The sequence below is a fragment of the Hemiscyllium ocellatum genome, chromosome 1 (genome assembly GCF_020745735.1).
Source record: "Hemiscyllium ocellatum isolate sHemOce1 chromosome 1, sHemOce1.pat.X.cur, whole genome shotgun sequence".
Taxonomy (NCBI): Eukaryota; Metazoa; Chordata; class Chondrichthyes; order Orectolobiformes; family Hemiscylliidae; genus Hemiscyllium; species Hemiscyllium ocellatum.
In genome coordinates this window covers 136,210,435-136,227,767 of record NC_083401.1, presented here as the reverse complement: position 1 = coordinate 136,227,767, position 17,333 = coordinate 136,210,435, and the positions used below count along the sequence as shown (strand labels likewise).

General features: G+C 39.8%; 1 protein-coding gene across 2 annotated transcripts in view; it reads right to left on the bottom strand.

The window, feature by feature from the left end:
* cnot6l (CCR4-NOT transcription complex, subunit 6-like) overlaps nucleotides 1–17,333 on the bottom strand; it is a 98,997-nt gene that overhangs the window by 45,659 nt on the left and 36,005 nt on the right. For both annotated transcript variants that reach the window (XM_060826357.1, XM_060826366.1), the window contains exons 2-3: nucleotides 5,730–5,853; nucleotides 3,361–3,547 (exon numbers count right to left, since the gene is read on the bottom strand). In XM_060826357.1, coding sequence (XP_060682340.1) covers nucleotides 3,361–3,547; nucleotides 5,730–5,841 — 299 coding nt within the window. In that variant the 5' untranslated portion in view covers nucleotides 5,842–5,853. The remainder of the gene's footprint in view (nucleotides 1–3,360; nucleotides 3,548–5,729; nucleotides 5,854–17,333) is intronic.

The following is a 17,333-nucleotide window of genomic DNA, read 5'->3' as shown; positions in this document are numbered from 1 at the left end:
ACTGGCTCTGCAAAACATGGTCACAAAGACTGTCCTTTCAGCTTACTCTAACATTAATCACTTGATCAGGGATCCAATTGGAGGCGAGAGTGACAGCAGTTAATTGTCAATGAGCCCTCTCTGGAAATATTTCAGGATAAAAAGTATGCAAAAAAATGTTTTGATACACTAGTGATAGATGTATTCCTTACCAAAGCAGCTTCAGGCTTTCACCAATACTTGAAATATTAAGGATTTTTGTTTTTTAAAAACAGCATTGCTGAGAAAGCCTAGCCAAACTGGACAGGGCTGTAGATGAAAATCACTGCCTATTTTGAAGGCTGAACAGGATCCTGGTTACAAAACAACTGATGATTGCTACCTTAAAAAAGTACTGACTAATCATTTTGATTCAATCCTTTGAAAACATCAGCAATTGCTTGTGAGACAAAAAAAAGTGATTTATTTGACATAGTTCTGAGTTTCATGCTGAAAGGTGATTAAGTGCCTGTGTGCAGCCATACTCAACTTCCTGTTGTTAGACCTTAAATTGTTAGATGTACTAGTTCTGTTTCTGAACAGTGGGGTGTTACCAAGCTTTCTTTCCATCAGACATACAACTTGGGAAGAATGACTGGCAGATGTTTTTCATGCAACACAAAAGTTTGCAGAAATGGCCAAATTCCATCAGGATCCACTTCTACTTTCGAATATGCTTGCCTGAGGTCTCCCTTATCTGTGGTAGCACCTGAATGATCAGAACCAAAGGTCTGTCAGCTTTGGGACACATGGCTGCCAGAGGGAAATACCAGATTTATGGATGCACTGAGTGGTAAGTTGGATGTCAGCTGAGACATTTCTAACATGATGTTCAACCTTCAAATCCATCCAGGTTCAAGCAGTTACAATCGATGCCAATACCAACAAGTCTCAAGAGTACTAAACATATACAGCAATTTAAATTGGATCTCACCCCCATTGATGCAGTCATTAATGCATTTGAAAAGAAAAGTTGAATTTGACTGGAGGTTAACACAGGTCTTTATTAATATAAATCATGCACTTGACACATCTTTATCCACTGATGACTCAAAATGATCTGCAAGACTACTTAGTCAAGGGATAGACAAATTTGCACAAGATGCCTTGATCAGAGTTCCTCTACTTGTTTTGTTGTTTGATAAATGCCTTTATAATTTGTAGCTCATGAAAATATTTATCCAATGTTATGCCTGAATCTCTAAAAACAGCTCACTCAAGATATTCTCCACGTTTATATTACAGCATTGCTTTGAGAACCAGTTCAGTATTATTTGCGATGTTAAAAAGGAATCAATCCAATTTGGTGTTGGAACAAAAAGAAGATTTGGAAGCTACATTTTGTGACTGTTGTTTTCTAGCCACAAGTTAGAAAAGGCTTCGTACACAAATCAGATTATATTATTAAAGTGTGACTTGGGCCACTGACAGCCAAACAATTGTGTTTTCAAACTGAAGAACAGTTTCTATTACTATTATGCACTAGTGTCATGTCTAAATTATAGTAAACAGTACGTTTTCAATTCAACATCGAGAAAATATTTCAGTTTTTGTCATTTAAAAAATTGCTGTCAACACATGCAAACGAAAGTAAATATTCTATAAAATTCATTTATACCAAAGCCAGTCTTCAAAACAACCCAACAGGTTTTCCAATTCTATTCTTGCTGAACCTAGATATTTTACTTTCCTAGAATATTTCCTCTCATGCACTGTCCTCTTGTCCTGATCATCATAGCTAAAAAATGGACTTTAAATCTCCTAACAGAAAAAAAACATTAGTTGTGAAAATGATAATGTAATTATTCTCAGTTTCAAAGTTGGAATTCCATAAAGTCAGAAATTTATTTCAGATATCAAAGGAGTCAAATTTTTATACCTAGAAAGCTCTGGATGTCATCAAATAATTTTATGATGTACAATACCAAAGAAAAGCCAAATCAGTTTGGAAGCTTAGATTTCTTAGCAATTTTGGCAACTTTTGAATCAGTACTTGGTATATTTAACAGTCATGCATTTCCCATTAATGTTGTTTTATGATGCATTCATCCAGGATTTGAATAGATGCATCCAATCCCATGGATGGGCAGGAGAGAAAAAAAAATACTTCGAGATTTAACCCTCAGGTTTCATTGCATCTTGCATTGTTGTCACATCATGCTTTATGCCAGAACAACAGTGAACATTCAGACATTAATGGGATGAGGCTCCAAGCACCTCCCTCATTCCCAATAAGCCAGAGTGCAAAAATGGAGAATAAAGCAGTTATAAGTGCCTTTAGTCAAGACAATGTTGAGAAAAAGATCCTCCGGTGATCTCCAGAGATTCTAGCCTTCCTGGATGCCAATACGGAGTCAATTTGTTAGGCTTCAGCATGCCACATGGCGTCAATAATTTCCTGGGGCTTCTAAATTGGAATAGTTTGATTTAAATCTTTTGATAAGAAGCTATAATAGAAGAAGAAAGCTAATCCTCTCTCCAAACCATAAGTATCCAGAAACCAGACATATCAAATCTGCATTTTAGTCATCAGTCAGGTCAATAGACACATTTGAAACATTAAAATTGCCTTCACTTTTTAAAATTATCCACTCATAAATCTAAGGATAGTGATTTAAAATATCCTAAAGACAACCTTTATGAATAAAATCACATTTTAAAAAAGCACAGCATAGATTAAAGTCTAATGCACATCCTCAGAAACACTATTTTGTTTAAAATATGTTATACAAATAACACTCACAGATATTAGGTCAGATAACTGGAAGGCTGATCAAAAGAGAAAAGGTATTAAGGAATGTTTCAAAGAAGGAAAAAAACCAAAATTGAAAGGGGCAAAGAGGAACAGTATTGGAATTAATGCGGAGATGCTAGCTAACTGAAGGTGGAGCCACTGTTGGTGGGGGCACTAAAGATTTAGATGTTCAATAGGTCACAATTAGATGAACACAAATGCCCACACAAAAGTGTAGGGATAAAACATACTACAAAGAGATAGAGTGGAAAAGCCAGAGTGGAATCCGAAAACAAAAATAGGCATTTTAAACTCAAAATGTTGTTTGCTTTCAATCATAAAAGTTAGAGAGGAGAGGACTAATAGCAGAACTGTGGTTGCATCATGAAGTTAGAAAATTTTGTTTGTCACATTGTGCTTGTAAATGTGCAATTGCTGATGTTAGGTTGAAACTGTTGAAAAACTATTCAGGAAAAATAAATGATCTCAAAAAAGGTAAACACTTCAGCAGATATTTGAGAAGAATGGTTCTAACGAAACTACCGTGAGAACTTCTAATTTGCAATAATTGAAGCGTTTGTTAGAAATTGATCTTTAAAATCACTTACCTGAGTGACACCATGTTTCCAAGCTCAGCTGGTAAACTGCGCAATTTATTGGAGGATAGATCCAAATAAGCTAGATTATGGAGCTTGGCAATATCAGGTGGAATGCGTGCAAGATTATTGTCCTTCAGGTGCAGTACAGTCAAGTGTGTTAAAGACCACAATGAAGTACTCAAGCTCCTCACTTTACCTGCATAGGGAAAAGGAATTTGAAAGTACTGTTGCATATCTTGACTGCACAGGAAAATTTTTTGCCAAATACCTATTGGAATTCTAGAGTGGCGAATGCTTATGTAATTGACTTTGACGCCTCTTAAAAAAAGATCGAGACAGTATTTGTAATCTACTAGGTTTCTCCATTGTGGTCATGGTACCTTTATTAGGTCGAGAACAAAAACGTTCTGCTAACATAAACTTTACCAAAAGCACAAACATCAGAGGTATTGATTGTTCAAATCATGCAACAGAGGGGATTCCTGCATCCATAAGACAGAGAACATCAATGTATAAACCATCACTTTCTGATGCACTGGGCGGCAAATGCCACCAATAAAACACAGCAGCCGGCTCAAGTAAAGGAGTTAAAATAGAAGCAATTTCCAAAACGTATAAAATCAATAACATTGTACCCACTGAATGCATGTCAAATTTAAACAACTAATTCTTGCAAAACCAATATTATCACAAGGTAAGTTGGTAATAGGAATAGTGCCACAGGATCTACAATTAATCCACATTTACAGAACAAAATATTAGACCAGTGCCCTCATCTGTTTGATGCAAAGAATGGTAACCTGGGGGCTTGAATCATAATAGTTACTCATCAGATTGTTTTAAGTCAAGTGTTGCTTGCTTGCAGGTATTTTCTGAAATTGAGCATCTTACAACACACTTCAAAGCAGGTGGGAACCCAGGTCTTCAGACCCAGAGGCAGGGACACTACCACTGAATCACAAAAGTCCTCTTTAGGTAGTTGCTAGTACATTTGACATATCTTAAAAAGTTGGTCAAACCTCTTGTCAATTTAGCAACTCAGACTAATTGTTTTTCTATTCAATCTATTTAACACACCTCTGGAGCTGAGAGATTTGAACTCAGGCCTCTACCACTGTGCCATATGAATTTTCTTTCCCCTTATTTGTTCCTTCTCTACCTTCAGTAGAAGAGTGAAGCTGAGCAAAGATATTGTTATTTTAAAAATCAAAATCACATAACTGGGACATGTTGGCCTTGAACCCAGTTTTCTGACTCACACGTAAGGACTCTCCCAAATACTGCAACATTCCTGTCGAGCATTTTTCAAAACAACCTCTGTTCAGATGTGTTATGTCTTTCAAACATGTGGGACTTGAGCCCAAGCCTTCTGGTGCAGAGGTATGGACATTACCACTGCGCCACACAGCCGATGGTGCACTTCAATTGCATGCATTTTCTAATCAGAGCTATCACACCACTCTTCTGGGGCAGGCAGGATTTAAACCCAGGCCTTCTGATTGAATCACTGTACCACAAAAGACCTTTATTGCTTACTTGTAGATATTTTGTAAATCAATCCATTCATAGATGCTATTACTTACCTCTAGACCAGGTGGGAATTGAACCCAGGCCTCCTGGCTCAGAGGTAGGTAAACTACCACTGCTGACAACAACCTGCTAATTCGAATCAGATTTCAAACGACGAGAGTGATATGCCAATCTGCAGTCAAGATTTGATCCACTGGATGGTACTTAAAAGTGCACAAATTTTGTTTCCTCTAACTCTTTCTTGCCCTCCTAAAACTTGACCTGGTACAGTTCAAAGAATGTTGACAATCTTTCAGTATCTTGCTCAAGTGGTCACCTTTCATGACTAAACCCAAGCCATATCTTGTGGCATCTTGGATTGTGCAGGTTTGCACAACTATTGGTAACACATGGAACATAAAAAGTTGACTTTATCCTCAAGACCAGCACTAAGTGATGCTCTGAGGCAAGAGCAAACCGACGGGTCATGATATGATTTCGGTCAAGTATACCAGCCAACTCATTTGACAGGCTACACATAGGCAAAGCAACAGATTCTAAAGTACAATGAGTTTACTAGAGGATTGGGACTCTATTATATACTGTTAAACACCAGACACAGATGCAATTAGGTCACTCTCCAAAACTGAGGTTACAGTTTAAAAGCCATCTATTTCAAATCAATAGAATTGTCAAAGCTTGGAGGAGAGAAAGAACAGAATGCCAAATGATCCTGAAAGAAGAGAAGAGTACAACAAACGCAACATTTCACTTCCTGCATTTCAACTTGAATGGAAACTGCAAATAGCTAAAAACTCTCATCGCACGAAGAAAAAGATAGCAGCATTTTAACAGTTACACCTACTTACCCGAGATTTCTAATTCTGCCCAGTGTGTTTTCTTCCCATTGGCTGCTTCTTCTAATGACATGATTGCATATATTCTTTGTAGATCTTTTGGATCATATTTTTCCTTTGGCATTCCTATGGAATTCTGGGGGAGGGAAAAAAAAATCTCTCATCAACATAACAGAGCAAACTGCACTTTATGAAGAAATAGTGAAAAATGCAAAAACTTTTCCAGTTTACTTGTAGCTGGTAATCAGCAAGTGACACTATTAGGGTTACATTTGGTTCAGTGATTTTAAATGAACATTTGCAGAACCACAAATTGAAGTATTACCTCAAACTTACTCACATATTTATATAGTATTGATTTATTTTTAAAATATCCTCAAGCAAAGACAAGAGGAAAAGATAAAAGATTACTTGAGCATTTACAGACTGTATAATAAGTACTAAAGAGAAAGTGAGGACTGCAGGTGCCGGGGATCAGAGTAGAAGAGTGTGGTACTGGAAAAGCACAGCCGGTCAGACAGCATTCAAACAGCAGGAGAATCAGATGTTGTTTCAAGCATAAGCCTTTCATCAGGAATGAAGTTTTTGGCTTATGCTCAAAATATCCATTCTCCAGCTCCTCAGATGCTGCCTGACCAGCTGAGCTTTTCCAGCACCACATTCTTCAACTACATAATAGGCACATCAAGTCAAGGTTCTGTGGCAGGACCACTTTTTTAAACTACCTTAGAAGTGACAATATATTGGAATAAGGAGTAATATTTTCACATTTATTAAGGATGCCAAATTTGAAATGTGGCAGATAATGAGAATGAACGTATCAGACAGACAGTCAGAACAGGCATTTGGAATAAATACAGACAAATGGCGAAGTGCTATTTTGGATTGAGACACAGGAAAAACAAAACAAACTTAATGGCACAATTCTAAAGAACGTTCAGAAACACAGGGATTTAAAGTTTCATGGGGATTGACCTTTGAAGATGGGAGGCCATGTTGGGAGAGTAGTTAGCAAAGTACATGTAATGTTGGGCTTCAGTAATGGAAGTGCATAAAAACATGGGAGTTATGTTGAAACTGGACTTTAACATGCTTTGGTTAGGCTCAACTAGGTATTGCATCCTGTTCTGGTCACCATACTTAAGGAAGGATGAGAAGATGCTTGAGATGTCCCAGAAATGTAGCACAATTTTTTTTAGACTTACAGTGTGGAAACAGGCCCTTTGGCCCAACAAGTCCACACCGACCCGCCGAAGCGCAACCCACCCATACCCTTACATTTTACCCCTTACCTAACACTACGGGCAATTTAGCTTGGCCAATTCACCTGACCCGCACATCTTTGGACTGTGGGAGGAAACCGGAGCACCCGGAGGAAACCCACGCAGACACGGGGAGAACGTGCAAACTCCACACAGTCAGTCGCCTGAGTCGGGAATTGAACCCGGGTCTACAGGCGCTGTGAGGCAGCAGTGCTAACCACTGTGCCACCGTGCACAGTGGTTGACCCAGGACTAAAGGGATTTTAGCTACAAGATAAAATTGGAAAGTTGAAGATGCCATCTTTGGATCAAAGCAACTTGAGGAGAGATCTGATTGAGAGTTACAAGGTTATGACAAATTAAATTGAAAAAAAAGGTAGACAAAGAAAAGCTGCTCCCATTTGTTGAAGGCACAAGAACTAGGGGACACAGATTTAACTGTTTTGGAGAAGAAATGTTTAATGGAAAGGGATTTTTTTTTAAAACATTGCAGCAAGTAATAATGACCTGTAACTTTATGTTAATGATGGTGATGAAAGCCGAGCCAAGTAAGAATTTCAGAAGGAAATAACTTGGGGACTTGTGAAAATTCAAATCTGTGTAGGTTTGATTGCAGGAATAGAACTGATTGGGACTTTCCCCAGAGCTCACACATGAACTCAATAAGCCAAATGGATTCCTTGGGCATAGAACATAGAATAAGACAGTGCAGAACAGGCCCTTCGGCACTCGATGTTGCGATGACCTGTGAACTATTCTCAGCTCGTTCCCCCGACATGAACCCATCATCATCATCTATGTGCTTATCTAAGGATTGTTTAAATCTCGCTAATGTGGCAGAGTTGACTACATTAGCAGGTAGGGCATTCCACGCCCTTACCACTCTCTGCGTAGAGAACCTGCCTTTGACATTTGTCTTAAATCTATCACCCCGCAATTATGCCCCCTTGTACAAGGTGACGTCATCATCCTAGGAAAAAGACTTGTACTGTCTACCCTATTGAATCCTCTGATAATCTTGTATGTCTCTATCAAATCCCCTCTTAGCCTTCTTCTTTTCAATGAGAACACACCCAAGTCTCTCAGCTTTTCCTCATAAGACCTTCCCTCCAGACCAGGCAACATCTTGTTAAATCTCCTCTGCACCTTATCCAATGCTTCCACATCCTTCCCAAAATATGGTGACTATAACTGTACACATTATTCCAAGTGTGGCTACACTAGCATTTTGTATTGTTGCAGCATGATATTGCAGCTCTGGAACTCAATCCATCTATGAATGAAACCTAACACAGCATATGCCTTCTTAACAGCACTATCCACCTGAGTGGCAATTTTCAGGGATCTATGTACATGGACTCCAAGATCCCGCTGCACATCCACACGACCAAGAATCTTTCCATTGACCCAGTACTCTGCCTTCATGTTACTTTTCCCAAAGTGCATCACCTCATATTTAGCTGCATTGAACTCCATTTGCCACATCTTAGCCCAATTCTGCAGTTTATCTAAGCCCCCCTGCAATCTGTAACATTCTTCCAAACTGTCCACCACTCCACCAACTTTAGTGTCATCTGTAAATTTACTAATCCATCCACCTATGCCTGCGTTGAAGCCATTTACAAAATGACAAACAGTAGTGGTCCTAAAACAGATCCTTCTGGCACACCACTAGTAACCAGACTCCAGGCTGAATATTTTCCATCAACCACCACTCACTGCCTTCCTTTTAGAAAGCCAGTTTCGAATACAAACTACTAAACTACCCTAAATTCCATGCCTCTGCATTTTCTCCAAACAGCCTACCATGTGGAATCATATCAAATGTTTTACTAAAGTCCATGTATACCACATCAACTGCCCTACCCTCATCTACATGCTTGGTCACCTTCTCAAAAAACTCAATGAGGTTTGAGAGACATGGCTTGCCCTTGACGAAACCATGTTGACTGTCTGAAATCAAATTGTTACTTGCTAGATGATTATAAGTCTTATCGCTTATAATCCTTTCCAAAACCTTTCCTACAGAAGTAAGGCTCACTGCTCTGTAATTAACTGGGTCATCTGTACTGCCCTTCTTGAACAAGGGCACATTTGCAATCCTCCAGTCCTCTAGTACTAAAATCTGTAGACAATGACGACTCAAATATCAAAGCCAAAGGCTCTGCTATCTCCTCCCTAGCTTCCCAGAGAATCCTCGGATAAATCCCATCCGGCCCAGGGGGCTGGTCTACTTGCACTCCTTCTAGAATTGATAACACCTATTCGTAACTAAGCAACCTCGATCCTTTCTAGCCTAATATCTCGTATCTCATTCTTCTTCTCTACAATATTCTCCTTTTCCTGAGTGAAAATTGATGAGAAATGTTAGTTTAGCAAATCTCAGATCTCCACAGGGCCCACACACAACTTCCCACTTCGGTCTTTGACTGGCCCTATTCCTACCTAGTCATTCTTTTATTCCTAACATACCTATAGAAAGCTTCAGGGTTCTCCTTTATTCTATTTGCTAAAGACTGCTTGTGTCCTCTCTTTGCTCTTCTTAACTCACTCTTTAAATCCTTCCGAGTTGATCTGTAACTCTCCATCGCCCCTTCTGAACCATCTTGCCTCATCAACACATAAGCAGGAGGAGGCTTAATGAGAGATACAATTTCTGTAGTAAACCATGGTTCCATACCTTATCACTGCCTCCCTGCCTGACAGGGACATACCTATCAAGGACACGCAATATCCGCTCCTTAAACCAGCCTCAAATTTCTATTGTCTGCATCCCCTGCATTTTGTTACCCCATTGTATGCATCCTAATTCTTGTCTAATCACATTATAATTGCCCTTGCCCCATCGATAACTCTTGACGTGTGGTATGTACCTATCCATTGTTAAATTAAACGTAACTAAATTATGGTCACTCTCTCCAAACAGCTCATCTGCAACTAAATCAAACAACTGGCCTGGTTCATTACCAAGCACCAGATCCAGTATGGCCTCTTCTGTCAGCCCTTCGACATATAGTGTCAGGAAACCCTCCTGTACACATTGGGCAAAAACTGAACCATCCAATGTACTAGATTTATAGCATTTCCAGTCAGTCAATGTTGGGGAAGTTAAAGTCCCCCATAATGACCACCCTGTTCCTATCACTCCTACCCAGAAGAGTTTTGCTAATCCTCTCTTTCACCTTCCTGGAACTCTGTGGAGGCCTATAAAAAAAACTACAAGCAGTGTGACCTCTCCTCCCCCATTTCTAACCTCAGCCCACACTACCTCAGTAAACAAGTCCTCATCAAAAAGTTCTTTCAGCCACTGTTATACAATCCTTGACTAACAAGGCCACACCTCCCCCTCTTTTACCACCTTGCCTGTTCTGAATGAAAGGTCTAAACCCTGGAACCTGCAACATCCATTCCTCACCCTGCTCTATCCATGTCTCCAAAATGGCCACAACATTGAAGTCCCATGTACCTATCCATGCTGCAAGCTCACCTACTTTCTTTCAGATACTTCAAACCAGTTTGCTGTCTGCCAGCACATTGTTGTGACTTAGAAATCCTGTCCCTGTCCTCCATACTCTCATCCTCCTGTGCACTGCAACTACACTTCAGGTTCCCATCCCCCTGCTGAGCTAGTTTAAACCCACCCAAATAGCACCAGCAAATTTCTTACCCAGGATATTAGTAACCCTCTGGTTGAAATGAAGACTGTCCTGTTTGTACATTGAACTTCATTTGTTAATTGGTTGCTCAATCTTGTCAATGCTCATTGTTGTCAATGAGTATTCTTTCTAAATGTTCCCCTTCCATCCTTTAGCGTAGGTTGGTATTTCAGTCATTACAATGTGAATAGTCAGCATGGATTGAAACAAAAAAAAAAGGAAAAAATAAAATTGCTTGAACAACCTTCTTAAATTGAGAACATAGAGTGTAGATAATGGTTACGCACCAATTATAATTTGTGGATTTCCAAGAGGGCTTCAATAGGTACCAATGATAAGCAGAAGAATAAAAGTGTCGGAGAATGTAAAGTCAGGGAACATGTGGCAGAATAATTTGCCCTCAAGTCAGCAAACAATTCAGAGAATGGGAGTAAAAGGGTAGTTATTCAAGAGTGGCAGAAGGTGGGACAAGGGGTTTGATAAAAACGAATGCTGAACTTAGCTGTGCATAAGTGACATCAAATCAAAAACACAATTTCTAAATTTGCAGAAACTGAAAAAGGGAACATCCAAACAGAATAGTACTGCACAATGACAAAAAAAAGGACTTCAGTAAACTTGCAGAATGAGCAAACAATTAACAAATGAAGTTCAATATAGACAAAATGTATGGTGCTACAATTTGGCAGCAAAAATAACAATAAAGTTACTTACCACTTGGAAGGGTCATGTCTAGGTGGGATACAGAAACAGGATGGCGAGATACAAAGCAACCAAATCATTAAAAAGTCGTACCCTGGTTAACAAAGCATGTAAAAAAAAATCAAGAGATTGTACTGTGAGAGGAACAGAATTGAAGTGGAGGAGTGAGGCCATACAGATAGATCCCTCAAATCCAACAACCTTAGGAACCAATGTCAGGGACTAAATTATCCAAGCAGCACTGCCACCATTGCTCATTTTTAGGTTGACAATTTGGGACAAAGAAAGTCAGGTGGGATCAGGTGTCACTTGGGAGCACCTGTGACAGGCCAGTCTAGAAAGCAATGTACTAAGTTGGACTGATTTGGAGAGTCAAACCAGGAACATTCCTCATCACAATAGTCGTTTCCGCACTCTACACCAGCATCGCCCACAATGAAGGCATCACGGCAACAGCCTCAGTACTCAACACCAACAATTGCAAATCTCCAAACACCATCCTACAACTCATCCTCTTTATCCTTGATCACAACGTCTTCACCTTTGACAACCAGTTCTTCATATAGACACATGGAACAGCCATGGGGACCAAATTTGCACCCCAATATGCCAAAATGTTTTACGCACAGGCTCGAACAAGATTTCTTCTCTATGCAGGATCTCCAACCAACATTGTACACCAGGTACATTGACAACATTTTCTTCCTCTAGACCCACGGTGAGGAGTCACTGATAAAACTACACAGTGACGTCAACAAGTTTCACTCAGCCATCAAACTCACCATGGACTACTCTCGACTGTCTGGCTCATTCTTGGACACGTGCGTCTCCATCAAGGATGGACACCTCAGCACCATGCTATACTGCAAACCCACAGACAACCTCACAATGCTACACTTCTCCAGCTTCCACCCAAAACACATTAAAACAGCCATCCCCTATGGATAAGCCCTATGCATACACCAGCTCTGGTCAGAGGAGGAGGAACGTGACGGACACCTGGAAGTACTCAGGGATGCCCTCACAAGAACAGGGTACAATGCCCAACTCATCGGCTGCCAGTTCCGACGTGCCACAGCAAGGAATCGTAATGACCTCCTCAGGAGACAGACACGTGCTGCAACCGGCAGGGTACCCTTTGTTGTTCAATATTTTCCAGGAGCTGAAAAATTACTCCATGTTCTTCGTGACTTGCAACACATTATCAATGAGGATGAGCACCTCACCAAGACCTTCCCCACACCTCCACTACTTGCCTTTAAACAACCCCCAAACCTCAAACAGATCATTGTTTGTAGCAAGCTGTCTGGCTCTCAGGACAACTCCATGCAACCCTGTCACGGTAGACGCTGCAAGACGTGTCAGAGTGTGGACATAGGTACCACCATTATGTGTGGGGACACTCCCACCTTGTACATGGCAGGTACTCATGTGACTCAGCCAACGTTGTCTATCTTATACATTGCAGGCAAGAATGCCCGGAGGCATGGTACATTGGGGAAACTGAGTAAAGGCTATGACAACAGATGAATGGGCACCGCACAACAAACAGACAGGAGGGTTCCCTCCCAGTTGGAGAACACTTCAGTGGTCCAGGACATTTAGCTTCGGACCTTCGGGCGACCATGCTCCAAGGTGGACTTCAGGACAGGCAGCAGAGAAAAGTGGCCGAACAGAGGCTGAAAGCTAAGTTCGGTACCCATAGGGAGGGCCTCAACTGGGACTTTGGGTTCATGTCACATTACAGGTGACCACCACTGCACTATACACACACAGATACTCCTGCACACACACACACACACACACATTTTGTGGGGGGACTTTGAACTTGCAGGGTTACATTGTACTTTGCTCAAAAACTGCATGAATTCATGTAAAATTCGATTATCTCACTTTTTAGATTAGAATCAATCTAAACATCATGGCATAGACAGAGAACAGAGGGGGCCAACATCTTCAACATATTGTCTAGCTATCATCATTGTTAACAGTTAACCCGAGAATACAACTTTTAAATATAAAAAAAAGTTTTGTGATTTACACATGAAAGAAGTGAAATTATCATGGTATTCTAACAGATGAAAAGCTTAACAATCAATTTTTCAATGTATAATTTCAATTACATCACACTGTAAACATTTGCTACAAATTCCGCATGTTAAGATTGAGACCTCCACTACCACCTGATGAAGGAGTGACCCTGCAAAAGCTAGTGCTTCCAATTAAACCTATTGGACAATAACCTGGTGTTGTGTGATTTTTAACTAAGCTGGAGGCATCCTGCACCAGTGCACAGCCAGTTGAACTATCCATGCAAGTTTTTTTGTTGAAAACTTCCCTCAATTAAAATGGATACATAGAACATAAAGGAGCCCCACTTTCATACAGTCAGATTTGAGACATTGTGCTTTTGGGCCTTGATTCAATAGGTTTAGTCAAGTACAGTGGGCAGTCCTGATTGCCATCTTACAAAAAAAAAGGCATTGGATCGGGCGCAAAGAAAATTTGAAGGAGGATGATATCAGAAATGCTCTGGCATATAGGTCGATGAACGACTGGTACGCTGGTTGTCCTCTGTAAAATGGAGAATTAATAACCGACTTTAAAATCTTTAAGTCATGAAAAGGTTTTGACCAGGTAGATACAGAGAAAAATGTTTTTTCTTGTGGGGAACAGCACTGCTAAAAGTCATTACAAGAATGCCACCAAGAAATCCAATAGGTAACTCAGAAGCCAGTTCTTTATCCAAAAATTGGTAAGAACATGGAACTCAATATAGAAAAGAGATTGAAATGAGTTACAAAGCCAAATTTAAAAGGAGAAACTCGAAAAGCATCTGCAGAAGGCAAAAGATGGTCACACTCATTCATCTAAGAGAAAAAAGATGATGGGATACTTTTTATTGTACGATAAAACTCATGCACTTCAAGTACACGACCACTCTCTTATGAAACTGGTACAGAACTTACTTAGAACACCCTTTCAAGTAGAACACTGTAGCCAATAAGCATTTAAAATGTTATCTACATACTCCAACATTTTGTCAGTTATCTTTTATTGATCAAGGTTTGTGCGAAGATTTGTAGCTCGGGTGCTCGTTGTGGTTCTGTTCGCCGAGCTGGAAGTTTTTGTTGCAAACGTTTCGTCCCGACAAACATTTCGTCCACTGATGACGTCGCCTAGCCAGGAGACAAAACGTTTGCAACAAAAACTTCCAGCTCGGCGAACAGAACCACAACATCTTTTATTGATGCCTGCTTATCAGATTGACTGTTTAGAATAAACACCTGATTTTTTTTTTAAAAAGAGGTCTACAACATTGACCTTCCTTGCTCCAGAAGGCGGACGAGTTGATGTGGTGGTGGTGGTGGAGGAGGAGACGACATAACACCAGAGTCTTGCCACACGACTGATGACATTCATCCCTGGTATAAGTTTGGAAAATGTCCCGTGCCCTTTTCTTCTTTAGCAGGCTCTCCCCATACCTTTTTGACTTACTGTTCCTCAATGCACCTGATAAAGGCGCTACCCTCCAAAAGCTTGAGATTTCAAATTAGCCTGTTGGACTACAATCTGATGTTGTGCGATTTTGGATTTAGAGGATTAAAAGGAGGCTTGTCCAATTGTACGTTTGGTTATTTCTCTTTGTTCATCCTCACCTCTGCTTCGGCCAGCCATTGTTCTACACTGGGGGTATTGCTACGCGACAAATCCAAGTATTCGTATAAATTAAAACTATGCAAAGTGATGGGCCACTGCAGAGGGAAAAAAATTACTAACAAAGATTGCTGTACAAACTGCCCGCACTTTAGCTATATTATGGAAAGTGAACAGTTGGCATACCAGGAGTGCACAGATTATTTTGAACATTCAGTTGGGAATTCAGCCCAAGGGAGAAAAAACAGTGTCCATTTATTTCACTTCAGTTTTACAGTTTTATTGCTTTGGACAGGAAAACCACTTGGGTTGTAACATGAATTGGAGAGAGGGTGGGTCAACAAAGTGCAAAGGCAGTGATCTTATTTGGAGGCAAGTTTAAGTATCCATTCTAACTTATTTGTAAAAGTATTTTCCGAAAGATAGATTAGGACTGATTTTGATATTTCCCTACATAACCCGGTATATGCATTTGATTTGATCTATGCAAACTAATGACAGACATAAAAAAGGTACGAAGTAAATATAGGTCTGCCTTTCCCACAGCTAACAAAGCCAGCTGTTGCAAAGTTGTGTCAATGTCTGAGATAAAAAGGTAGGCACATTTCACCCACTTAGCTAAAAGCTGCTGTTTATATAGTTCTCTGCATTTAACATGCCACTTTTTTTTAAAAAATATAAAAAAGGTGGAAGGATGTGCAGCACTAGATTTGTCAGAACAGTCCATCTGCTATTCTAACTTTGACACAATTCAGCAACAGCAGACAAAAACACAATACTGAAAAGCATAAATTAATTAAGTTGGAAATGGAGATGTTCACTCTTTAATGTTCAAAACACAAACTAATCAAGCCCTGAAGGCTGGATGCACTTCTAATGCTTTGTTTCACAAAATTTAAAAATCAGGATATGCTTGCAACACATGATGCAATGCCTTCTATAAAAGCTGCAGTTTGAAAAAAATTTCAGTGTAAACAGAAATTTCCTTGGCACGAGTGAGCACAGCGTAAGAGGAAAATTTCTAACCAAATTACTGACAATATTGAACAATGTATGCGATCACTGAATAAGAAACTGGAGGATGCAGGAGTGAAAAGAGCAGGATGGTTAAGATTTTAACAAACCCATAGAAACTTGAAGAAAATAGTTAAACTTAATATGTTGTTATCTCTAACACAGTTATCTGATCTTATTTTCTTTCTATCATTTGTAATATTGCTCTAAAGGGAACAATCTCCTTGTTCAACACATTGAAACTGTTCGACAAATGTTCCCAATAATTCTTTACAGCTCTCTCAAATATTTGGTATAGTTGTTGTATTATCCTGCTATCTATACAACAAAGATTTTCAGAAGATATTGACAAAGATGCCTTACACAAAACACATTAAACCAAACAATTAGCTGTAGGTGTATATCAACAAAAATAAAATCCACTGGGATTGACAGAAAAAGGAGTTATTTGGTATGGAAGTGATGCACCTGACATGTTAGTTCTGGATTCATTGGTGTTCTTAACATACTCCAATGATTTGGATGGACATTAAAAGCACAATATTGAAACTGATGCTCTGGTAAGGTACAAGCAAACAGTCCACTTGGGTATCCATCATAGTATGATGTACATAAAACCAAACGAACTGTGTGTGAATGCATTTTAAGTTTAGGTCCAGAAACCTCGGTTATATGGAAACCAGGTGTGGAAAATTCATATGGAGAACATACAAACAAAGGGCAGAAGGATGACATTCGACTCTTTCAGCCTGCCTTTAGCTGTGAAAAAGCAATCTAATTGTAACCACAAATCCACACTCCTGACTAGCCCAGAAAATCTTTCACCCACTTGCTTACCCCAGAATTTATCCCCTTCGGCCTCAAAAACATACAAAGACTTTGTATCCACCACATTTTTGGGGATGAGTGCTCCCTAGATTCACTGCTGAAAATGTGTTGCTGGTTAAAGCACAGCAGGTCAGGCAGCATCCAAGGAACAGAAAATTCGACGTTTCGGGCCAGAGCCCTTCACAACCTTTGAAGGGAAAAAAACTTCATTGAATCATAGAAAAGTCACAGCAGAGAAAGAGGTCATTTAACCCATTTGAATAAGCTAGCCACCATTCAGATTACAGGCATAGAGATGTACAGCATGGAAACAGACCCTATGGTCCAACTCGTCCATGCCAACCAGATATCCTAAATTAATGTGGTCCCTTTTGCCAGCACTTTGCCCATATTCTTCGTATTCATATACCTATCCAGGTGCCTTTTAAAATGTTCTAATTGTAGCAGCCTCCATCACTTCCTCTGGCAGCTCATTCCATACAAGCACCACCCTCTGC